General features: G+C 42.0%; 1 protein-coding gene across 1 annotated transcript in view; it reads left to right on the top strand.

Moving 5' to 3' along the window:
* The window catches only part of LRRC8D (leucine rich repeat containing 8 VRAC subunit D), a 90,766-nt gene extending 67,959 nt beyond the window's left edge, over nt 1-22,807 (top strand). Inside the window, exon 2 of the mRNA XM_040627059.1 lies at nt 19,858-22,807. Within this exon, the coding sequence (XP_040482993.1) occupies nt 19,860-22,436 (2,577 nt within the window). The 5' untranslated portion in view covers nt 19,858-19,859 and the 3' untranslated portion in view covers nt 22,437-22,807. The remainder of the gene's footprint in view (nt 1-19,857) is intronic.
* The last annotated feature ends 3,993 nt before the right edge of the window (nt 22,808-26,800 follow it).

Here is a 26,800-nt window from a genome sequence, read left to right as displayed (position 1 = left end):
GTAGGGGTCAGTCAGATCTGGGTTTGAATCCAGCTCTATGGATTTTAGCTGCTTGATCTTGGTCATTGCAAACTTTCTAAACCTCAGTTTTTTCTCTATAGAACTAGAACAGGAATGCCACTGCTGGCGGGGGTGGGGGGTGGTGTGAGACAATTTCATGAACTCAGGTGTGTGTTGATTCGTTATTGAGTGTGCGGTTTTCTTCCTGTCGCCGGTGTGTGTGCGCGGTCTCCTTGTTCTGTGATGGTGTCTCAAGGCCAAGCTTGTCACTCACAGATGCCGGCAGTGCATACCACCGCCTTCGCGCCCCATCTTCCCCTCCATACTGTGGCCAAGGAAATGAGAAGTGAATTGAGCTGATTTAGGTCACTGACACTCTCCTTAGGAATAATAAATATTTCTTTAACCACCTTCTTCCTTTCCGTGTAATCTGACTTGAGTTCTTTTAATCGCGTGACCTTAGCAGGGAGTTTCAGTGGGTGAGAGTGCCTGATACTGTTTAGATAACTTGAATGTACACAGACCTACTCGCTCCTATGTCTGTGTGCTGTGTTCTCTTTCCAAGTTACAGGAGTCATAGAATTATTATTATTATTATTTATTATTATTATTATTGCAAGTCACCTTTTTTTTCCTCTTTTGACTTTCCCCAGAAAGGAACCTTTAAAGTTTTACAGCTGGATAAGTAATATGGTGGATAGCAAGGTTAATATTTACCAACTTACTAGAGAGAAAAGCAAACAATGGATGTCCAAACTGTGTTTAAGAATTTCTGTGGAATTATGAATTCTTTAGTCTTGATACATTTATTTAGTCATAACAGCATGCTGTGTACTTGAGCTAGAGCTCCTTAGAGAAATGTGTTTACTGCATCTGTTTTAACTTGATGTTCCAAGTTCATAGACAGCCATATAAAAAACATCTCTGCACCTTCTCACCCGTTCTTTTTAACTGCTAGCTCCCTGCTCCTTTCCCATCCTAAAAAGTAAACCCTTCCGTCTAACCTGCTTCCCCTTCTTGCTGTTGTCCCAGCCTTTGGTTTTTTTCCCCAGCAGACGTTCGAGAAGCAGACGCTTCCTTTCCCACTTACTCCTCACCCTCACTGAGCCAGACTTCTTCTCAGCGTAGGCTGAGGTCTCAAGTGACCCTCAGCTGCCAGACCCAGCAGTCATTCTTTACTCCTTGGCTTGCCCCCTGTGGCTTCCAGAACACAATTCTCTGCCTCATTCTCTCACCCCCACCCTCCTTCACTGAATCCTTGTCTTTCACTTGCCCCCTAAATGTTAGAGAGCCCCAGGATTCCTTGACCTTTTCCTCCGTATGTTCTCCCCTTGGGTACTCTCATCTTCCATATCCTGATTTGTCACAAATGAATAATTCCATCTTGGATCCTTCCCCTGAGATTTAGGTCAAGTCACTCCTAGTAATCTCTACTTAAATGTATCACACACAGGTCCTAGCTGTTCAGGCTGAAAAATTGAATTTACCTGGAAGTCACCTTGACTGGTACAACTTTCACACTCACTTCCCCTCCTCCAGCCTTTTCTACCTCCAGTCCCACTTCCATACTCTTTCTAAATCGGAGTGCTGATCTCATTGCCCACCTCCCCATTCAGACCCTTCAGGGGGGTTCCTTATTGCCCTTTTTCTAACTTGGATCTGACCATGTTTTGCTCTCCGTGAGCCCTCCTCTTAGAAAAGCCTCTACACTTTTATGTTCCGGGAAACCACAAAGAAGTACTCACAAATGAGTCTATCTAAATCTTTCTATTTCTGGATCCTTGTATTTAAGAGGTGTTTTTTGAGTAGTTCAAAATTTTGTTAATTTTGGTACCAGCTAAACTGCTCTAACAGAGACTCCCAAATAGAATGGCTTACAGGACGTTTCCATCTCCTACAGCAGTCCAGATGCGAGCAGCCTGCGGCTGAAAGACTGCTCTGCTGTGTCTTACATGTGGCTTCTGGGGTTGTGCCTGCTTCCCTATTTTCTAGCCCACAGGAAAAAGGAAAGAGGAAAGCCAAAGCAGGTAGGCTTGTCCTTTTGGAGCTTACCAGGAAGTGAGCAATCACTTCTCACATCCTATTTGCCCAGCTCAGTTACAGGGCCATACCTGGTTGCAAATAAGGCTAAGAAATATTACTTCTAGCTGGGCAACAGTCTCTACCCCGCTCAACGGAGCGGTGAGGGTAGCAGGTGTTTCTTACCAAAAAGGAGAAAGGGAGAATGGTTTCTGGAGGATACTTACTTGCCTTTATCACAGGAACAAAAGACTATGTTGATAAGAAGTGAAACTGGGGAGGGGCACCTGGGTGGCTCAGTCGGTTAAGCGACTGCCTTCTGCTCAGGTCATGGTGCCGGGCCTGGGATCGAGCCTTACATTGGGCTGCTGCTCACCCTGCTTGTGCTCTCTCTTTCTCTCTCTCTCAAATAAGTAAATAAAATCTTAAAAAAAAAAAAAAGTCAAACTGGGAGAAAATTAGTGATTTTTTTTTTTTTTTTTAAGCCCATCCAGACCTACCCTGGAAGATTTAGCAGTTACCATATGCTGGTAATAGGATTCGACACCTCTTATTTATGTCCTTCTCTTTCCAGAACATTGTGTCATCCAGGGTTAAAGGCATATGCATGGAAAGGGCAGTCTGTAGCTCATTCTCAGCTAATGCTTTGTGGTAAAGTTGGTGGCACCAGACACATGAGTACGAATAGCATGGAATGTCCCTCCAGACTTTTGTCTCAGCATTTATGTTGGTTGCATTCAGTACAACCGTTGGTAGCATTTCATCTCCATCTTCAGAGTATTTTCTGAAAGGTAATGTTGATACATTCTCCTTCTAAGGGAAAGTATCATTCATCCTGCCCCCTTGGATTCTTCATGTCAGATGTCTAAGCAGACAACATCTGTCAGTGTGTTGCATCATTTGGGTCCGTTTTTCAGGAGGTGTGCCATGGCACACTAATAACAGAATAACATATATGTTTGCCAAAATACCGATGCTCTCAGCTCACATGGCAGGACACCCCAGTTATGAGCAGCCTCAGTGCTGGTCTGCTTTGTACGGTACAGATATTATCACTTTCTGCACATATCTTGGTAGGAAATGCTGTTTAGGTGGTTTACGTCTGTTTCATCTTTCTAAAAATTTTAGATTTCTTACTAGAAAATAATTGTAATATGCAATATGCTACCGTGATAAAAGGTCAGTCCCCATTTATAAAGTAGTAAAGACTGTCTTGAGACATCAGCTACTTTGAATCAACTGCTATAGAGTGAAATATTTAAGATAGGCTGTGTCTAGGGACGCCTGGGTGGCTCAGTCGGTGAAGTGTATGCCTTCAGCTCAGGTCATGATCCCAGGGTCCTGGGATGGAGTCCCGCATCAGGCTCTTTGCTCAGCGGGGAGCCTGCTTCTCCCTCTGCCTGCTGCTCTCCCTGCTTGCATTCTCTCTCTCTCGACAAATAAATTAAAAAAATCTTTTTTAAAAGATAGGATGTGTCTACAGATTATTTGCCTTGAAAAAAATCTAGACTTGTGTTTATACATCATTCTTGCATAATGGCCTGAAATATTTCTAGCTTAGGTGGCCTATAAGGGTGACAGTAACTCCTGGTTTTCATGGGAGAGTCCCAGTTATACCTTATCCTGGCTTCCCCTTTTGTACAGCATTTAGCCCTCTCAAAAGTTTTCCGGTTCAGAAGGTGAACTGTATTTTCACTTTTATTGCATGTTACTGGTCTCAGCTCTCACAGATGTCATAAAGAAGTCAAATACTTACTTTGTTGTCACTTAAGATTTAGATGTGCTAGGACGGTTTACTCGAAATAATTCTGGGCAGAATGGTGGTAGTGGTTCATACTTCATCTTTTCCAGAGTACATAAAGTAAGCGTGCGCAGATCTTTAAGCTGTGGGAGGACAAGGACTGTATCTATCTTGCTCTATTATATACATATTCTCTGCATCTGTCCCATCACCTAAGCCAAATATTTCTTGATAATGTCTAATGATATGAGCCTGATAGCTTCATGCCAATAAAGGTTTCCTGAAGTCTGTGACAGGCCAGATAAGTTACCTTCAACTACAGGGGCGCCTGGGTGGCTCAGTCGTTAAGCGTCTACCTTCGGCTCAGGTCCTGATGATCAAGCCCCACATCGGGCTCCCTGCTCGGCGGGAAGCCGCTTCTCCCTCTCCCACTCCCCCTGCTTGTGTTCCCTCCATCGCTGTCTCTCTCTCTCTCTGTCAAATAAATAAATAAATAAAATCTTAAAAAAAAAAGTTATCTTCAACTACAAATCTCTAATATCTTCACACAGAATGCAGTGCTTGATGATGACTCAATGGGTGATTGAACAGCCACGCTCCATTGTAGCATTAGCAGCACCTACCTAATGATACCGGTCCATCAAAACAGTACACATCATTATTATAGTTCTAATGTGTTGCATGTAAAATGACACAAATGAGCAAACTGTTTCTTGGTTGTAATGATCTGTTTTTACTGGGTTTTGGCTCATGAAGAAGAAAGGAAAATAACATCTAATCATTCCAAAAATCATCACATCTCGGATGGATAAATTCTATCACTTAGAAGATTTTAGACCTTAATTTACATCCAGTATCTTATAGTTGAGTCTGGAATTCCTAGTCTGTGCCAGGCGTGGGTACCAGATGGCTGAAATCAGTTGATTTGGGTGGAGCCTAAAGCCCAGGGTTTGATTGTGTTCACTGTCTTCAGTTCACCAAGGGCTTGTAAAAATGTCCTTTTTTCTGTGGACCGTGACATGAAATGGGTTGAGGAACACTGTTAATGATCTCTACAGTTAGAATAGCAGATGCTTAAATAAATACGTTGGCACTTGCGTATGTAACACTTTTTTTTCCCCCAAAAATGTTATCTTGAGCCATTTTTTCAGAGTGGAATAGATGTCATGCTTTGTCAGAAAGTAAATACCCCCAATTTTTTAAAGTCAAGGATCTTCATCTAATCTGCAAAGAAGCAACTCATCTAAAATAAGTAGCAGCGTACTGAATTAGAAATTATGCTGATTTATATGTAAAGTAACCATGTACATTTAGGTAAGGTCATCGTACCTTCCCAATACAAAAAGGTTCGGGAGTTTTTACAGACCGTGGCCATTCCATTGCGCTTCAGTTTTACAGCTCCACTAATAATTTATAACTAGGGGAAATGTTATAAATTATATCATCAGATTGTGACTCTCTATTAACACTCCACTAATTCATCATAATTTGGAAAGAGGGAAAATACCATTAACTCCATGCACACCTTAGCTAGTGAGGGGCTTCCAGTTAAACAGCCTGTCAGACCCACTTTTCTAGAGATGATACGTAGTTTTCACAAGAGCTACACAAATAGATGTTAAGCACTGAGAAACAAGATAAAGTAAATTGAATGTGAATAAAACATTTCTTTTTTAATCAAATCCTTTGAAATAGGACAAAAGTGATATTCAGCCAAGTTTACCGTTTTCTCACTAATTCTAGGATGAGGCTTCGTATTACTTTCGAAGTCTGACCCTTTGGGAGAATTTTTTGTTAAGATGGCTTCTAATGTCAATAATGAGTTCCACTATAATGTAGATGATTTTGTCAAATGTCAGTAATGATTTTTAATAATTTTGATTGTTTTTCATGTTTGTGGTATTTGATTTATACCTTTATTATCTTGAAGTCCCCTCCTTCTTATCTTGTTGGTTGGGGTTTTTTTCTCTTCTCTTTTTTCTTCATTGTTTTTTTCCCCCTCAAATCCTTGATGGTCCTTTTTTCTCTCTCTTGCTACCACATTCTTCACGGTTTTTGTTAAGGGCTCCTACCTTCCTTAATTTTTTCTGGACATCTAGAACCAATTTTGGAGTGATTGGTGTGGAAGCATTCAGTGAGCATGCCTGCTGTGTGTTCAGCATTATACTGGATGTCTTGTGTATCTTGTCACAGTGGTATTTTATCCCCACTTCACAGCTAAGGAAAATGAAGGCCCAAATTTACACAGCTAGTGATGTGTGAGACATTAATTGTGTGTCCATTTTACAGATGAAGTGGTAAGAGGTGGAAATGGGATGAAAACTCAGGCAGGCTAACTCCTTAAGCCACATTCTTATCCATTATGCTACTAACTTATAAGAATTAAAATTCTGTTTTAAATTTTTAGTTCAGTAAAAGGAGACTCTAGATTATTTGTGCATAAATTATGCCATTTTTAAATTATTTTTCTATAGGTTTAAAGTATTTTTTTGTGTCCTCATACTGTTACCCCTTACAACTTTGCCCCGTCTTCACTGCCACCCCACTGCTTGGCTATTGTATACTTATAAAATATAAACTCATTTTAATATCGACCTAAAGAAAACATAGCGAAGAACAAAACTATGCTGCCTTTCCCTGTCTCCCCTGAAAGATCTAAAGAAGGTGTGTGTTTGGTTTTTTACTAGTTTCTGTTTTAGTTTATTTCAGAAACCAGGTTTTATTAGCATGAAAAATTATAAGCTTTGGCTGTATGTAGGTTTCTTACAGTGTTGTATGCTGGCGTTCTTTTGATTATATTGCATATAATGTTGTACAGTGCAATGCATTATATGTATGCATTCTCTAAATATAGATGAAAGCAGAACTGTTTTTGGTTTTAAAATTGTGCTTCACCCCAGAAGTACTGCAAAAAGATAGTTATCCATCATCTGTATGTTGATAACACTAAAGTAATTGTTTTTCAAACTAACTTAAGCTTATAGATTTCATGCCCTAACATGTGAGGACTTAGTTTCTTTTCACTTATTATATATAATCTGCTTACTTTTAAAAAGGATCTGGGGGGGAAAGAAGGAATAAAGGATTCTGGGAGAAGTGTGTGCAGGGGCTAGAGGGAGGATTTGAAGGGCTTAGGAAAAAAGATTCAGTTGCAGTGAAATCCTGTAAATGGACGTAGAAGAACAAGGGAACGGAACGATGCAGTACAGAATTAAAGGAAATCTGGGGGTCATCCCTTGACACCTTCCTCTCTTTTGCCTTCCTCATCCAGTCCATAAAGTCCAGTTGTTAGTTCATGGGCCTGTTAGCTCCTAAATCCTCCGTGTTGCCCACTGCTCCCTTCTCCACTCAGAGCCCAGTCTTCACCTTCATCCCTTGCCAAGAGTACCCAGTAGCTGCTCTCCTAATCTCCCATCTTCCCTCACTAGCCTGTCCACCCGACCCACAGTGATCTCGGAAGAGACACAACCCTGATTGTCACATGCCTCCTATCTCAAGCTCTAAACACATCGGTGGCTCCCTGCTGCCCTTAGTCCAATGACGTCAGAAACTTCCACATGGCTCACAGGACCGCATCCCCTCACACCGCACACTCTCCCTCCCTGAGCTGCAGGCTGCAGACCCTTCAGTTCCTCAGATGCTCTTTCCTCGTTGTGTCTCTACAACGTGGGGCTTTTGGACGTTCTGACCCAGCCCCTCTGCACTTTTTCTCCAATCCCTACCCCAGTCGTGATTTCTCTGATCTTGCTGGCTCAAGGAAAAGCCCCTGTTATGTGCCTTCATGATGCCGTGCAAGCAGGGGAAGGTCAAGGTCTTCTGGAATCCTGACACAGGGGAGCTCTCTTTTAGGAAAAGAGCACAGAGATATAGAAAGTAGGCGCAGGGCCTTGAAAGGGGCCCGTGACAGCGAGGGGTCCTCAAGCTTACACTTCTCTCCCTGCGAAGTAAACCTGCCTCTTAGTGGTCCTCTTCTTGGTAGCTCTTCTCAGTTGACCATTTTATATCTTCAGTCATGACTAGTTCTCTCTCCCAGACTGTGCACTCTGTGAGAGAGAAAATATGTCTGAATTTGCTCACCAGAGTTTCTCCAGGAATTTGCATCATGTTAACACTTGAGTACACAGATAACATTTCATGGATGGAGGGATGAGGGAGTGAGTAAGCAAACAGATTCAGGCTAAGGGTTAATGCTTTTATAATGCCATTATACAATTTAGCTGACTTTCTTGGAAGCTACAGCTAAGTGGAGAACACCCAGGTTCCATTGCTCTTATATTAGTACATCATGAAAGGCAAACTTCTCTTCATACCTAGTAACTGTAAAGAATTTTTCTAGAGTTCTTTCTATAAAATGCCTTATACAACACAATGAATAACAACCCCAGCTTTCACCCCGCACTTACCATGTGTTGGGTACTTACTCAACCCTTTGATACGGTATTCTGATTTAAGTGTTGATTGACTCCAGCAAACTGTGCACACATTGTTAGATGCAGCCAGAACATCTCCATCGAGTACGTGCGCAGAAGGGCAGAAAACGGCGTGAGGACAAGAAGGAGGAAAGTCTGAGGTTCTGGCAGCTTCCTTGTCCCTGGGAGTCTGCCTCTCCCGAGCTCCTTCCTGCTTGGTCTTTTCCTGTCACCTGGGTGTGTGTGAAATGGTGCTCTTTTGCCTCTGTCGCAGAGTTCACACTGGCTTATCACCTGCCCACCATCAAGAATCCGAGGTCAGTCTTATCTCTTGGTGAGGGTGTGCCCAAACTTACCTTTGTCTTTTTGTTTTCATGTAGGATGTTTATTTATAGGCCAGACTGCATGCAGATGGTTTATCAATAGGAGTCACCTTCAGAATAACCTGTTAAAAAGAGCTATATAGTACTGTCCATCTGGATGTTGAAGGATGCCTGTCAGAGCTGATCATTTTAACTTCGCCACAAGTGATAGTGACCTCATATGTTCCTGTAATGAACAGCGTCAGTATTTGGCTCACAGGTTCAGTGAGTTCTACGCCCTCTCCTAGAATGCTGTTATAGGTCACCAAGATTCGTTCTGGTCTGGTTCACATCTTTATTAAGTTTTTTTTTTTTTTTCCCTGTGTCATGCTCTGGGTACATGCAGATAAAAGAAACTCTCCTCCTTTAGGTTAGGAATTCAAACCCGGTGGAGGGAGAGGAGACAGACAGATGGAAGTCCCAGTTCAGCAAGGGTCATGAGCAACCATTGTCTAACTCTGCATTAATTTCTAGTCTTGATGGCTGGAGTGCCCTAATGAACCACAAGTAGCCTTTTTAACGTGAACTATGTGTTCAAAGTATAGTGTATCCATATCTGAGTATCTTTTTCTAACTTTGAGACGTTTTCTTAGGGTTAGTAAGATGAGCACCAAGCAAGGTACTCAGGTGCTTTCTAGCAGTCTGGACTAAATCAGGAACAAGGACTGGCAGGCTCCCAGCTGTCCATATCCAGAGCAGATACCCCTGGGTTTGTGATGAGAAGGGCTTTCTGTCCCAAAGGCAGCTGGGACAGAATGTGGCAAGACTTCCCGGGACCATGGAAATGTGCTAAGGGGGTCAGGGAGCTCCATTCTGGTCCACTTCCCTTAGTCCAGTCTCAGGCATGTGCCAGTCATACTCTGGAGAACAATATTAAAGGTGAGTAAACTTAAAAAGAAAATGGTCAGTTTTGGTCTAAGATGTCTATCTTACAGGCAGGAAGAATTTAGAAATGCAAACAGAACTCTCCTTAGCAATCCCACTGGCTGCCTTGCAAACTGGATGAAGTTAGGCTTGGAAGGTTTTGACCAAACACTTCTCACTGAGTGTGGGATGGCTTTCTCTGGAGCCTTTATTAAGACCCATTAGCTGTCAGCTTTCTTTTTCAGGGCTGATCAGACATACCTGATCATACCTCCTTCTCTGTTCATGTTTCCTCTAAGCTACTTTCTCAGCGAGGAGAGTTTATGATTTCCCTTTTTATCCCCAGCACATAGCTAATCTATAAATATTTGTTGAATGAAATGTAGTTTCTGGTAGAGGGTGCAGTAAGCGAAGCCTGTAGGTACTGAAGGATTTGTGAAATTCTGTTGGCTTGAGTTCCGGGTCAAGGCAATGCTAGTGATAATTTGTAAGAGAAGCTCTGATGTTTGCACAAAATGAAATGTGGAACCCATTGATTTAGAGGTTCTTTTGTTCCATGAATAAGATCTCATTTTCTAGCTTTCAAACATGGGCCTTGACTTTCAGAATTAAGAGCTAGAAGAAAAGTCAAGAAAATACACAATTAAAACATTTTTGTTAATTCCTAGGATATTTTGCCTTAGATCTTCTAAAATGTATTGAGAGTTCTAGTCCTTAGCTTTTTTTTTTTTTTTTAAAGATTTTATTTATTTATTCGACAGAGATAGAGACAGCGGCGAGAGAGGAACACAAGCAGGGGGAGTGGGAGAGGAAGAAGCAGGCTCATAGCAGAGGAGCCTGATGTGGGGCTCGATCCCGCAGTGCCGGGATCACGCCCTGAGCCGAAGGCAGACGCTTAACCGCTGTGCCACCCAGGCGCCCCTAGTCCTTAGCTTTTGAAGTGGATTTTCTCTGTGAATAGCAGTACTCTAGAGATAAAATCCAAATAGGTACCAAAATATACTTTGTGTAAAGTTGTTTTTGTAGCTCACAAGTTCTGAATTTTCTGAAGTCCTCTTCTTTCAGGTGTTAAATGGATTTATAAAAAGCTTTTGGAGGGGTGCCTGGGTGGTCAGTTAATTAAAAATCTGACTCTTGATTTTGGCCATGACCTCAGGGTCACAACATCAAGCCCTGTGTTGGGCGTGGAGCCTGCTTAAGATTCTTTCTGCCCCTCCCCCTACTAAAAAAAAGAAAAGCTTCTGGAGTTAGCAAGATGGGTGGATTTTGCCCTATGTGAAATCTGATTTTAGTAGGTTTTAGATAGCCAAGTGGTTTGTAAAATCAAGGGACAAGTCCCTGAACATTTTTTTCAGTTATTTTTGAGGTATCTAGACCCAAAGTAGTGTTAAAATTATCTTTTATTTTTATTTTTTTAAGATTTTATTTTTAATCTTTACACCCAACGTGGGGCTCAAGATCCCAAGATCAAGAGTCCCATGCTCTACCGACTGAGAAAATAGAACTAAAATTCTATTTACTAAAAAGAGAAAATGATTTTTAAAAGAGAATTTCAGGGCACCTGGGCAGCTCAGTTGGTTGAGTATCCAGCTCTTGATTTTGGCCCAGGTCATGATCTCAGGGTCGTGAGATTGAGCCCCACTTTGGGCTCTGCACTGGGTGTGGAGACTGCTTGGGATTCTCTGTTTCCCTCTCCCTCTGCCCCTCCCACCTTCTTAAAAAAGTAAATAAAAGAGAATTTCTTACAATCTTTTAAGGAGTAACACTAAGTGACTTATATTTATATATATATTGTATATGTGTTATATATCATATTATCTATATTAATTATATAATTATACATAATTACATAATTATAATATATTTAATAATTAGATAATATATAATTTTAGATATTAATATATTAAATATATATTTATATATAGAATTATATCAGCTAGAGTATCTTACATAATTATAATATCCATAACACTTAATACATATTAATAAATAACATACAACATCTGTAACAGTCAATACTTACATAATACCAGTCATACAGAGCTCTGTTTGAATAAACTGTAGCATTCCTTCTCTCTCGTTTTACATCTGAAGCATTTATTTTCTTCAATCATAGGAGTTTTTCATGTCTGAATTGGGTGTGGCCTGCATGTGCATTCCTGCACACGTGTATACATATGTTTACATGCATGTACATTGAATGTTGAAGAGGGGTTACTGGTAGTGATGATACAGTTTATTACCTCTTTATGAACTTTAATTTGTTCTGCTTTAACTTATTTCACTGAAGGATTTGAGAATTTGATCCTCACCAGTCTGAGGTGTTCTCCCATTTGCCTAGTTTGGCCAAGAAAACTGGCTGGTTTTTCACAGAACACAGTAGAAAGAAAATGAAAACTGGTATTTGATTGGGTAGGGAACTCATACCTATGTGAAAAATATGTGTGTGACCTTGATTTAATCAATCTAAACTTCTTTGTACTCTAAACTCTCTTCGTTAAATAACATTTCAGAGCCATTTGTCTTCCTTTTTAATAGGGGTATTGAAGGCCTCCTAATGCAGATGGGATTAATTTTTAAAGTTTTAAATTAGGTGGCCACAGTCTTCTGTTTTGCTGTATTCTAATAATGATCTCATTAATGTAAGTTTTCCAGCAGACGCTAAGTTCCCCACGTTTACACTGCTAAAGAACACGAGCAAAAAACAGGATTTGAATCCAGGTCTCTTTGGCATCAAACTTTGCCACCTCCTAATAGAAGTAATTTTCATTGTGGGGCACGTGGCTGCTTAGTGAGGGGGGCCTGTGACTCTTGATCCCGGGCTCGTACATTTGAGCCCCCTGTCAGGTATAGAGATGACTTGAAGTCTTAAAAAAGTAAGTAATTTTAATTGAAACGTTTCTGAAGGAAATGAAATTGAAACCAAAGTTTTACTGTCAGTTACTTATTTCAGGATTACTTCTGTGTACATAATGCTACATGCTAATTCAAAATTAACACGGGCTTGCTCTTCTCCTTAGTGATTCTTTTTCTGCATTCAGATTCAGCAAACATCTTTGGGGCTTACTTTGTGTCAGATCCTAAACTGAAGTGTTTCCAATACACGCCTATTGTGTTACCAAGATTTAATAGATGAGGCATGGATGCTCAGAGAGGATAAGTAAAGTGCTAAAGATTTTTCTCCAGAACCAGTTCAGTGTAATCATAATAGCATAGCAATCATTTTGGAACATATTTGAACCTAGAATGCAGTGTAGCATGACTATCGACAATTAGGCTACCTATTTTCACTATCCTGTTTCTGTTGAAAGGCAGTTTAGGCAGTAAAATGAAGATTGAGGTCTGGCTTCTAAGTTTTAATGACCTTATTGAGGTATAATTCATATGCCATACAATTCACCCAGTTAAGTGTACTTTTCAGTGTTTTTTTTCTATATTCACAGGGTTATCCAAACCATCATGGCTTCTAATTTTTGAATCTGGGTATCGGTTATTGGTTTAGTCCGTTATTACTGGTCATACTTTCAGATAAGAAAATAGAATCATATATTGTAAAAGAATTTAGATTCAGTCTGTTCTTTTCTGATTCATCATTGTTCACCCAAAGTCCATTAATTTCCCTCTTTCAGTTCTAGTACAGAAAACTTTCTCAATTTCCATGAGAAATGTGTGCTTATGGGAATGTTAAGCTGATTTTCATGTGTACCGTAAACAGAGAAGCCTTGGAATGTGAAATCCTCATGCTCATAATGTAATTCTTTAAGTCCTTTGCAACAGACATATTATAAAGGAGAACCCAAAGACTGTATGCAATTAATACTGACTAAATGTGCCTTCCTTGGGTAAAAACAAAAATCCACTGATAACCATGTATATCCATTCTGAGTCCCGATTCACTAAAGAGATCAAACCTTAGGATACGAAAGTTAGCTACTGATGTCTTTCATTGACTGGACTGTCACATTGGAAAATCACTTGAGGATCATCATGTACTTAACATGAATATTTAATATACTTGGTATGCACTTGCATATGTGAAAAGCAACTTCTGTTTTCAAAGCGTTACTGCATTTTCAGACAATTAATGGTTGAAACACTCCCTGGGAGGTAGGAAGTTCTTACTCAGTTTTTGATGGGTAAAACAGGATAGCAGGCAGTCCTGTGTTTGAGATAAGAGGTGGTCAGTGGCTGACATGCAGGAAAGTGCTGGTTTCCTGCCTTATGGTCCAGGCACTTCCTTAAGACTACAGTTAAACCATCCGTGCCTCGGTTTGTTTCCATCTTGTGACTTACCTGTAAAATGTGCTATCTGTACAGGGGCATATAGACTAAGAATGGGATAACAATAGAAATATTTGTAGTTTCTATAATACCTCATTTCTCCCATATCTCCATGCCTTTGTGCTTGCTATTTCTTGTGAAAAAAATCGTATTACCTACCCTCCCAGCCACCCCATGATGGTCCCCCTCCTTCTGATCTCAGCTTAGAAACCACCTCTCTGTGGAGCTCCCCCCCTCCCTGGTTATCAGATGCAGACATGGGTTTGTCCTGTCCTGTGCCTCCTGTGTTTTGTATTAACCCGGTCAGGGCGGTTTTCTTACTGTGTTGTAATAGCACACTTCCTGCTAATGGGGATGCCCATTAGACTGGGAACTCCTGGATGGCAAGGACTAAGTTACATCATTTCGGCATTCCCCTCCATGGTGCCTGGCTCGTGGTTTCCTTGAATTCTGAGCGGATACTGTGAAAGGTCACCTTAAGGAAGGTGATGATTACATAATTTCATTCCTCTGTCTCCCCAAAGCCAAGGACAGTGGTCAGAAGTTCCTGCCTTTAGCAGCCAGCCGTAGCCACCAGCACAGCCATTAGAAGACCGCGTGATGGAGAAGGAGATATGGAGATGAAAGATGCCGTTAGCTGTGCCATCTAATGAGCCCAGGGAGGTCATTTCAGCTTGTTGTGCTCCAGGTTTCCACATCCTGGTGGGCAGGAGCAGAGCCTCATGCCCTGGGTTACTGTGAAAATCACCCAAGGCATTTCATAGAAGTTGTTCGCAAACTGCCAGCGTGAGAAGTAAAAGAGAGGCAGTATAGCCCACTAGAAGCGACATGTAGTTTGGCCTGAGATGAGATTTTTCAATCCAGAGTCCACCGCTAATTATTTGACTTTTGCAACTTAACTCCTGCAAGCCTGTTTCTTTATCTGTGGTGGGAAAACAATCACACTGTGGCAGATGAGAGGAACGTTGTGAGGGTTCGATGGAATTTGGGCAGTGTTCCACTGGCGTTCCATCTGTGCGTGTTCAGCTGCTCCCAGCCAGAGCTGTTGCACATGGTAGATTCATACCTCTGCGCCCGCTTTTCTGGGGAAGATTCAGTCCTCTGTACTCCAGGGAGAGTAGGTCCCTGGCCTCTGACCCCAGTCAGCCGATGCGTGCCTTGGGATGGGGGAGGACGAAGGCTCAGTCTGTTGACACCCCACATTCATAGGGCAGGTGTTTGTGCTTTTATCATTTCTTTTTGAAACTTAATATTGAAGTTAAAACATAATAAATACCCCAAAAGTCACGTAGCCTTAAGCATACAGATCCCATTTTATAGACCGAGCAGACCCATGTGATGAGACCATTCATTCCCATGGATGCCTGATATTCCACTTTGTGAATAGACCACATTTCATTTTTTCATTCTACCAGTGATGGACATTTAGCTAGCTTCCAGTTTAGGGCGATTGCAAATAGTGCCGCTGCGAATGTCATTGTACATGGCTTTTGATAAGGATATGTATTCCTCGTGGGTATATTGCTGGGTCATAGAGTGCACATGTTCAGTTTTAGTAGATATTAGCCCAAAAGCTTCCCAGTATGGTTTTACCAGTTTACTCCTGCCAGCAATGTTTAAGGGTTTTCATTGCTCCACATCCTCACCAGCACTTTGGTGTCATCTGTCTTTTTCATTTTAGGAATTCTGGTGGCTTTTAGGATACTGTATAGCATTTTGGAAGTAGAACTCTTCCCTCAGCCCCCAAAACCTGAAACTCTAAACCTTCATGCATTCATTTTCAGGAATGCATCCTGCACAAAAGCTGATTATACCAGATGTAAAGCTCCTATTGCAGTGCATGGCATGTGGCAGGAAGGCAACACGTAATAGCTGCCATTATCGTCATCGCCATCATCATCCTCATCACTAAATGCCTTCTCTGTTCTTTAGAGGGGAGAGCAGGTCACAGTGGATCAAAGGTGAATAATAAGGCATAGTCTCTGCCCATAAGGAGCTCAAGATCTACATGAAGAGACAAATACTAGAAACGGATATTATTAGACCGTACGATAGGAATTTGGGGAAAGAGGTAGTACTTGAGCTGTGCTTGAGGAGTAAGTAGGAGCTGAACAGAGGGAAAAAGGGAAGTGGGCCGGAGGAAATGGCAGGGGCACAGAACCCTTGGTGGGCAATGGCAGAATAGATGGCATGCTGGAGGAGAAGAGCCCACCCTTGCATGCTGGTCTCTGTTCAGATGTTGTCACCCTTGCTGGGATGTGGGGGCTGAGCTAGCGATCATTCAGGGTCATTGTGAAGTTACAGTACTCTAATGCTCCGTTCTCTGCCTCCACCTTTTAACTTTTTTTTCCTCTCCTCTGGGAAAGTGATCAGCTTCCTCCTGTCTCTCCTGGAATCAAAGCCTGTCCCGAGTTCAAGGTGCTTTAAAACAACAGATGAAGCTTTAACAGCTACAAAACACAGGTTACAAGGATCCCACAGTTTCTTTGCTCTGTGATCCTTTAGCTGTTTATTTTTATGCGCAGGCCAGGCTTAGAGCTTTTATTTTTATAAGGGCCTAAGTTGCACTGTGGTGGCAATTAAGTTTAATAAGATGCTCTTCTGCCCAATGCCATAGGTAGATAGTTGATAGTTGTTCTTGAGGAATTTTGAGGAGGAGGAAGAGCACACTGAAGATGACGATCGAGAGCCATACAGTCTTTCCTTGATTAAGCACCTGCTGGGCATCGGGCATTGGCTATATGGGAATGACGGGGATGGACATGGTCCCTGGCCCCTGGCCCCATTGCATTTAAAATCTAGTATGGGATCAGACGAGTAAGAAGTTGGTTCCACCACAGTGTGACAAGGGCTTTCGTGGGTAGAGGTAGAGTCCTGTGAGAGCACACTGAAGAAGGACCCACCCAGACTAGAGGTCAGGGAGGGCTCCTGGAAAAGATGACAGAACCCTGGTGGCCTAATGAAGGTGATTGGGAGGAAAGTAGAGCAAATAGTGCATAGGAGGACTTGAATACAGGGGGGAATGAATGGCTGGTTGGAGAAGACGGAAGACATTATCAGCCTAGGGCATGGAGAATCTTGGGAGATGAGGAGTTTTAACCAAAGGACCCACAGCAGGTGGGAGATGGATTGAAGGAGGTCAAGAATGGAGGCGACAGACAGCAAAAGATAAACGTCGTATGATTTCATTTATATGTGGAAACCATAAAAGACAAAACGAACAAACAAAAACAGAAACTGACTCACAAATACAGAGAACAAACCTGTGGTTGCCAGAAGAAGGTGGTGGTGCAGGGATGAACAAAATAGGCCAAGGAGATTGGGTAGTACAGACTTCACGTTATAAAATAAAGAAGTCACAGGGGTGAAACATACAACATAGGAAATACAATCAGTAACATCGTAATCACTTTGGTGACAGGTGGTGACCACACTTACCACGGTGAGTATTTTGTAATGTACGTAATTGTTGAATCACTATCCTACACACCCAAAGCTAATAGAGCATTTCACGTCAACTATACTTTAATAACAATAATTAAATAAATAGTAAGTAGATAAATAAAAATAAAGACTGGAAGCAGAGAAACCAGTTGTAATAATCAGGGCTTAACAGACAAGTAACTAATATTCTCAGCAGGATGACTTTCAAAATTGCCTTGTCCCCTCAGTTCTCCAACCCAAACATCCTGACTTCTTTAGAGCAATACAACTATTTGAAGAGTAAAGAAAAATCTTATTAGAAAGAGGTATTATGTGCAAAACAACAACAACTCTGTTTTTTTCTATTATTTATATGGATGACCCTTTAAAAGCATGGTCCCTGGGTGTGACCATATGAAGTTCTTTGCCAGGAAGAAACCTGTGAGGTGTGTTCTGCAATCTCTATACACAAAATAAGATTCACTCTGTAACCTGTGGCTCGGTGCTGTGTTTTATGCATTCTGTATAGGGACCAAAGAGCTCACATGACATGTGGTTGAACTGTTTCTCATGTAGCTTCGCCTGCTGCGCATTCCAGTAGCCTTGCTTCCTGCTTAAATTCACAACTACTCATGAAACCAAACACACACACACAAGATAAAAGAGCTCAGAATATAGGGATTCCGATGGGGATGCTGTCTCCCACTTCCTTGGCCATTTTTTTTTTAAGATTTTATTTATTTATTTGACAGAGAGAGAGAGACAGCCAGCAAGAGAGGGAACACAAGCAGGGGGAGTGGGAGACGAAGAAGCGGGCTCCCAGAGGAGCAAGGAACCTGATGTGGGGCTCGATCCCAGGACCCTGGGATCATGCCCTGAGCCAAAGGCAGACACTTAACGACTGAGCCACCCAGGTGCCCCCCTTGGTCATTTTTTTAATAAAGACTGGGTGCCAGGCATTTCATACTTAAGCCTGGAAGTCTAGAAATGTGATTTCTAGCAATTTTCACAAAGTATAAGTACAACGGAATAGTTTAGATGTATTTGGAGTTCTTGGGCTTACATTTACCTAGTTACATAAAAGACATTTCACTTAAAAAAAACAAACTATAGATAAGAGAATTGCTATTACAATTGAATAGATATTCATTGTATTTTATTAGGAAATATTATGTTCCTGCCTTGTACACTAGTAGGTGTATGTAGAGAGTTTCAGAAGAAATAAGACATGGTTCTGACTTTCAGAGACTTACACTAGAACAGAGCAAGCAGAGTCCAAGTACTGATAGCCACTGCTCTCTGTTTTGTCATCCAAGGGAGATACTAGTACCCAGTCATGTAGCACTTTCCTGCTGAAACCAGAGTCAGCCTCAGAATCCTTCTCAACACAGCAGTCCAGGCAGCTTGTACGTAATTAGAGAAAAATCTATCTTCTTTCCTTTATTTTAAGAAATAATGTATTCCAAGAACTTTAGGTATTTGCCTGGACTTTTATCTTTCTGGTTTTCTTACTTGCTTTTCAAAGAAATAAGTCATTTTATATATGAATATTGGAACCTGGGAGCATCCCAAGAAAGTAGAATGTGATAGTGTTACTTTTCAAGAAGTTGAAACTTCTAAATTCAAGAAGATAAACATTTATTTTACCTATATGATTACAGAAGCCCATTCCCATTACTTGCCCTATAAACACTGTGTTTCTCTTGGTTTCTTCCAGGATGATTGTCCTTGGTACTTTTATTCTTTGTATGAGTAGTTTCAGGACTATAATGCTGCCAGCCATCAGTGAATGGTGACCACATTTTCAGATGTCCTGGTAGTGGGATTCCCTTCGTTGCGTCTGGGGTCACCTGCTTTGGTAGAGATCAAAGGTCTTACTGGCCCTGACCTATCTGGTGTCTTTCCACCTATATCTCTGGCCCTCTTCTCATGCTACTTGCTGTTCCAAGGGGCTGCATCCAAAGCCAGAGTTTCAGCTACACCCCAAGTATGTATATAATAAGAGTCCTCTTAAACTCCAGACCCTTAATTTTAGCTGTCCGTGGCACATTTCCACCAGAGTGATAAGAGCTAACGTAACGAATGAACAAATACTTGTGGCCAGCGGGTGTGCTAAGAGCTTTATAATCAGTACTTAATTTAAGCTTTCCAATACCTCTCAGAAGTAATCATCCCCATTATATGGATGGGAAACACAAGGCCTGGAGAATCACACCATTAGTAAGTAGTAATCCTCAGTCTGGTACACAAGGCTTATGTAGAGTTTAATAGTGTACACGGCCCCTTCCATTTTGGCTTGTACAAGATAGAAGTCATCTCACCTCTCTCCCTAAAGTCTTAACCTTGAATCATTCCAGTCCACAGCAGATCCCATCTTGTTCTCATATCCTTCCTCAAGGTCCTGGAAGTTATAAGTCTTTCAATTCTGGCTCCAAAACAGCTCTCAAACTTTTCCCCCCTTTCTACTCCAACTCTTTAGCAGACTGACTTATTTCTCACCTAGAAGGCATTCTTTATTCCCCTTCCCCCCCCCCTTTTTTTTCTCTCTTCTCTTGGGGTGGGAGGGAAAAGCTCCTATGACAAACCACCATTTTTCTCATGGGTGTTCCTTTTAGTTTATTTTCTACTACACCTGTCTTGGAGAAAAAGCTAGGACATGGAGGAGAATACTTTAATTTGGAGCAAGTAAAGAGTTTTTTTTGTTTAATGTTTTTGCTTGCATCTTTGTAATGATGTCTTTTGCTTTCTTGTTTTCTAGGAATGTTTACCCTTGCGGAAGTTGCTTCACTTAATGACATTCAACCAACTTACCGAATCCTGAAACCATGGTGGGACGTGTTTATGGATTACCTGGCTGTCGTTATGTTGATGGTAGCCATCTTTGCAGGAACCATGCAACTTACCAAAGATCAGGTGGTCTGCTTGCCAGTATTGCCATCTCCTGTAAATTCAAAGGCACACACACCACCAGGAAATGCCGACGTTACCACCAATATCCCCAAGTTGGAAGCAGCCACTGACCAAGACCAAGACAGGCGGACGGCAAGTGACATTTCCTTTGGCGCATCTGCTGTGACACCTGACATACCTCTCAGAGCCACATATCCTCACACAGATTTGACAGTTCCACATCAGGAGACAAAGAAAGAGAAGAAAGATCCAACAGGCCGAAAGACAAACTTGGATTTTCAGCAATATGTATTTATTAATCAGATGTGTTACCATCTGGCCCTCCCGTGGTATTCTAAGTACTTTCCATACCTTGCTCTCATACATACTATTATTCTCATGGTCAGTAGCAACTTTTGGTTCAAATATCCGAAAACATGCTCAAAAGTAGAACATTTTGTTTCAATATTAGGAAAGTGCTTTGAATCTCCTTGGACTACTAAAGCGTTGTCTGAGACAGCGTGTGAAGACTCGGAGGAAAACAAGCAGAGAATAACAGGTGCCCAGACTCTACCAAAGCATGTGTCTACCAGCAGTGATGAAGGGAGCCCTAGTGCCAGTACCCCAATGATCAACAAAACAGGCTTCAAATTCTCAGCCGAGAAGCCTGTGATCGAAGTCCCCAGCATGACCATCCTGGATAAAAAAGATGGGGAACAGGCCAAAGCCCTGTTTGAGAAAGTAAGGAAGTTCCGTGCTCACGTGGAAGACAGTGACTTGATCTACAAACTCTACGTGGTCCAAACGTTTATCAAAACAGCCAAATTCATTTTCATTCTCTGCTATACCGCAAACTTCGTCAACGCCATCAGCTTTGAACACGTCTGCAAGCCCAAAGTGGAGCACCTGACTGGTTATGAGGTATTCGAGTGCACCCACAATATGGCATACATGCTGAAAAAGCTGCTCATCAGCTACATATCCATTATTTGTGTCTATGGTTTTATCTGCCTCTACACTCTCTTCTGGTTATTCAGGATACCTTTGAAGGAATATTCTTTTGAAAAAGTCAGGGAAGAGAGCAGTTTCAGCGACATTCCAGACGTCAAAAACGATTTTGCGTTCCTCCTGCACATGGTAGACCAGTATGACCAGCTGTATTCAAAGCGCTTTGGTGTGTTCCTGTCAGAAGTCAGTGAAAATAAACTGAGGGAAATTAGTCTGAACCATGAGTGGACATTTGAAAAACTTCGGCAGCACGTGTCCCGCAACCCCCAGGACAAGCAGGAGCTCCATCTGTTCATGCTGTCCGGTGTGCCCGACGCCGTCTTTGACCTCACAGACCTGGATGTGCTAAAACTTGAACTGATTCCAGAAGCTAAAATTCCCGCTAAGATTTCTCAGATGACCAACCTCCAAGAGCTTCACCTCTGCCACTGCCCTGCAAAAGTTGAACAGACTGCTTTTAGCTTCCTCCGAGATCACTTGAGATGCCTTCACGTGAAGTTCACCGACGTGGCGGAGATCCCTGCCTGGGTGTACCTGCTCAAAAACCTGCGAGAGTTGTACTTGATAGGCAACTTGAACTCGGAGAACAATAAGATGATCGGACTCGAGTCTCTCCGAGAGTTGCGGCACCTTAAGATTCTGCACGTGAAGAGTAATTTGACCAAAGTTCCCTCCAACATTACAGATGTGGCTCCACATCTTACGAAGTTAGTCATTCATAATGACGGCACTAAACTCTTGGTACTGAACAGCCTTAAGAAAATGATGAATGTCGCCGAGCTCGAACTTCAGAACTGTGAGCTGGAGAGAATCCCCCATGCTATTTTCAGCCTCTCCAATCTGCAGGAACTGGATTTAAAATCAAATAACATACGCACAATTGAGGAGATCATCAGTTTCCAGCATTTAAAACGACTGACGTGTTTAAAATTATGGCATAATAAAATCGCCACCATTCCACCCTCCATCACCCACGTCAAAAACTTGGAGTCACTTTATTTCTCTAACAACAAGCTCGAATCCTTACCCGTGGCAGTGTTCAGTTTACAGAAACTCAGATGCTTAGATGTAAGTTACAACAACATTTCAGTGATTCCGATAGAAATAGGATTGCTTCAGAACCTGCAGCATTTGCATATCACTGGGAACAAAGTGGACGTTCTGCCAAAACAGTTGTTCAAATGCGTGAAGTTGAGGACTTTGAATCTGGGGCAAAACTGCATCACCTTCCTCCCCGAGAAGATTGGTCAGCTCTCCCAGCTCACTCAGCTAGAGCTGAAGGGGAACTGCTTGGACCGCCTGCCAGCCCAGCTGGGCCAGTGTCGCCTGCTCAAGAAAAGCGGGCTTGTTGTGGAAGATCACCTTTTTGACACCCTGCCACTCGAAGTCAAAGAAGCATTGAATCAAGACATAAATATTCCCTTTGCGAATGGGATTTAAACTGAGATGATCCGTGCACGTCCGTGTGCAGGAAAACTTCCTAGATTGCAAACACTCGCGTACAAGTTATTGCAAGATAATGCATTTTAGGAGTAGATACATCTTTAAAAAAATAAAACACAGCAAGGATGCATAGAAGGCTGATAGAAGACATAACTGAATGTTCCCTGTTTGTAGTGTTTTCTGTCATTCATTTCCAAATCTTTTCTCTTTTCTTTTTTTTTCTTTTGGGGGAAAGGGAAGGAACGATTATAATCACTAATCTTGGTTTCTTTTTAAATTGTTTGTAACTTGGATGCTGCCGCTACTGAATGTTTACAAGTTGCTTGCCTGCTAAAGTAAATGATTAAATTGACATTTTTCTTACTATACCAGCTTTCTGGAGGTGTCTTGATTTACTTTGCCTAATCGGTGCGGTATTGCTTTAATTCAGACCACTTAAAGACACGTCAGGTCCCAGCTTGTAAATTTGGATTTGCTGAAATATTTCCTTCCTGTTTTAATTTAAAGTGCCTCAAATCAGCACTTCTTATAACATTGGGCTAGGGCTCCCACTTCTGAGAATCCTATTTTAGTGATGTTACGCTCTTGAAGGTCTGGAACACAGTAAAGGTGTGTAGCTTGTGGGGGGAGGGGAAGTCGTTTGTTTTTTTAAAAATAGCAAGAAAAAATAAAAGAAAATGACATCCCCCTCACCAATAGCTGTTTTTCCATAGCCTGGAATTATTATGAGACACATTTTTCTATCAATACTATAAGGTTGCCAATAAATAGAAAATGTTTTTTAAAAATTAATTACAACCAAGACAAAAAGTTTTTAATTATTTATTTGAGAGAGAGAGCAAGCACACACAAGCGCAGTAGGGAGGGGCAGAGGGGGAGAGAGAGAGAATCTCAAGCAGACTCCCCACTGAGCGGGGAGCCTGATATATATAAAGGAGAAAGTCTTATATTTTATTGCTAGCACTTTCTCTGACTGCCTCCCCTAAACTCACAGATCATGACCTGAGCTGAAACTAAGAGTCAGATGCTTAACTGACCACGCCACCCAGGTGCCCCCACAAGACAAAATGTTTAATGGTTTAGTGATTAATGCTTTCCAATATAGCAACAGTTAGAAGATAACACAAAATCAAAGCAATTATCCTTCATTTCTTGCCCTTTTCAGTGTTGAGGAAAAAGTAGGACTTGTAGCTCACTGAGTTGGAAAACTGACTTTCTGTATTTATTTTAGCGACAGGCTGTATTTCCTGTGTTTGCCTGTGGCTAGGAGGGGTCATGTCCAGGGAAATGCTGGCAGAATGTACTTCTTAGATGATGATTTTCCTTTTTTAACCTACAAAGTGTCCAAGTCCATCTCAGAAAATAAAAAAATTCCCTACCACCTGGTTAGGTATTGGTCAGCAGGTGTTTCTCAGCCTTTCTGCAGATGTGTGTTTTCAAGAGAAGAGGACTGTTTGGCACTCCGGATGACAAAGTAATGTCCTCTCTGTATGAAACTGGACTCATCTAATAAGACACTGGAGGGGCGCCTGGCTGACTCAGTCAGAAGAGCATGTGACTCTGGATCTCGAGGTTGTGAGCTTGAGCCCCACGTTGGGTGTAGAGATTACTAAAAATAAATAAACTTAAAAAAAAAAAAAAAAGACATTGCACATTCTCCTGTCAACACCTTAGCATGACTTGACGGATTTTGCGGAGAATGTGAAAAGATGGACTCACATCCCTGCTTTTCCTCCCAGAACTGATCTTGGGGTACTGGCCTTGGCCTCTCTCGCTGAATTAGAAACTGACCCCAGCTCCAGCATCCCAGCCACTCTGTCTCTTCCTAAAAGGCTAGTTGATAAAATCTCAAGTTCAGAAAATGAGAGGACAAGGACAACTTTGGGATACAGAAGCAAATTGACTTACGTACACACCTTCCATTTCTCTTCAGCATTCACTGATGTATTCAGTAGTACTGATTATGCACCTAGTCTGTGCTTAGGCTGTCCAGGGAACTGGGAATTTACTGATGGAATGAATCAGAATCCTTGGCTACAGGAACTTTGCTGCCATCAGAGTTCACCGCCATCAGCAACTTCGAGCTTAGTTGCTGGTTGACTTTGAGTTTAGGGGAGGCAGTCAGAGAAAGTGCTAGCAATAAAATATAAGACTTTCCCTTTTATATATAAAAAATGTCAAATGGGCAGGAACTGTTGGCAAAGTAGGGGAGAGAATATTAGTAATGTGAATTATACAAATGATTAATTATAATTGTAATCTGGAAGGTGTACAGAATCTGTGTGAATGAACTATGGCTGGGAGGGGGCACACTTGAAGAGGAGCTTCAGGGAAGTTTTGCGCCTATAAATTCTGCCTGTAAACACTTCTAGATGGTTCCTTCCCACCAGCCACATAGGGCACTGTTCTCCCTGCACAATAATGCCACCATCAGATATGGGTACAGCATTTTTCGAAGGATGCTTCAGGGGCGCCTGGGTGGCTCTGTTGGTTAAGTGTCTGCCTTGGGCTCGTGTCATGATCCCGGGGTCCTGGGATCGAGCTCCGCATCAGGCTCCCTGCTCAGCGGGGAATCTGCTTCTCCCCCTCCCTCCGCCGCTCCCCCTGCTTGTAATCTCTCTCTCCCTCTCTCAAATAAATAAAATCTTTTTTTAAAAAGGATGCTTCATTATCTTGCTTGTGAGATAAACAGGCCAGATCTTATGATTCTTGCTTTACAGACTAGGAAACTTGTCTTCCTTTCTTAAAACAAGTGCGTGTTGTTTTTGCAGGGCGTAGATGGCAGGATCCCCACTGCTCATCTTGTTTTTCAGTGAGATCTGCAGGAGCCAGTCTGTGTGACACTCCCAAGCTGGACAGCTGGCACTTGCCTGTGGGCACCCGTTTCCTAATCAATACTTGGGGTTCAGTCACCTAGAACTGATTGGTGTTACATGCCTTCAGACAACATCAAGGGGGACCTTTTCTCTTACCCAAACTTGTATTGACTTTATCAGCCCTTAATGATTTCCTTGAACTCTGAAGAGTTCACGGTCAATTGATTTAAGTGCCTCATTCCTTGCCACTGTTTGCAAATAGCAATCTTTTAAAAGAGGTTGCTCAAGAAATGCTGATTCATCTAGCAGACTTTAAATATACTGGGTCTTGGAGTCTCAACAAAACAGTAGATGAGATTATGGAGAAATATACTATCAGTCCATGTGTCTTCACAAGTTTACGTTGGCACTGCATGCACCAGACATGGGAGAGAAACAAGTTCGGATGTACACGTTTCGGCTTACTAGTATTTTCATATCTTTTTCCAAAGTCCTCTGAGCACCATCTGAAGACAATTAATTTAAAGAACCTTTAAATGTTCCACGTCTGTGTGAGTCCCACAAAGTCTGAGGTTTACTTTTGGCTGTTTGACTTTTTTTCCCCCAGCTTTCATTTGGCTCAACGGAAAAGTGACTTTTCCAGGGATTCAGAAGAATAAGCTGAAGTTTGTTACAGGGACCCCAGTCTTTGTAGTGGAGATTTAGCAATTTTAATAATAGGTAGAAAGAGTTCATTCTATATAAGCCCTGGCCAACAGTTCCTGCCCATTTGACATTTTTTATATATAAAGGGAAAAGTCTTATATTTTATTGCTAGCACTTTCTCTGACTGTCTCCGCTAAACTCAAAGTCAACTAGCAACTAAACTGAAGTTGCTGATGGCAGTGAACTCCAAAGTGCCCTTGATACCGATGCCCAGTAGCTGTTTCCATTCACCTTGCTGAATAAAAGCCAGAGTGCTGGCCTCTCGCTAGGATTTCTGGCAGCACTTGCGTCAGTAATTCATCCCAATAAAATGGTCCCTTTATCAACTGAATCCCCAAACAAAGGCTGTACTAACAAAAAGCCCTTTTCATGAAAAGGAGAAGGAGGGGGGAGAACTTTGGAAAACAGTTTTCCAAATGTCCTCTAACTTGTGACTGACACAAGAAGTGGTCCCATCTGGTCCTGGCCAGCTGTGGCTCTCCTAGGACAAACGCACCAGGTATTCAGGGTAGCGACAGCTGCAGGGGCGGTGGGGGGGGGGGTGCACCACAGGAGGGGCACAGACCATCGCCTCTCAAGACTGGGGTAGCCTGAGGTGACAACCATGTCGCTGCCACCAGGGAAATAATAAGCTCCTTGGTTCACAAATCTTAAAGCTCTGAAGGAGAATGTCTTCATCCTTCTGCCTCTGGAAATACGATGTATAAATTGTCCCAGGTAAGCATTGTCTTTCTTGGTGGAATGCACAAGATTTTCTGTGTAGTCAGTCCTGCAGGGTTTCGTCTCATAGACTCACAACCCACCGCCCTCCCGCTGCTGGGGGACCTCCGAGGGTTGAAA

Source organism: Ursus maritimus, unplaced genomic scaffold (assembly GCF_017311325.1).
Source record: "Ursus maritimus isolate PB19 unplaced genomic scaffold, ASM1731132v1 scaffold_12, whole genome shotgun sequence".
NCBI lineage: Eukaryota > Metazoa > Chordata > Mammalia > Carnivora > Ursidae > Ursus > Ursus maritimus.
This window is presented reverse-complemented; position numbering and strand designations above follow the sequence as displayed.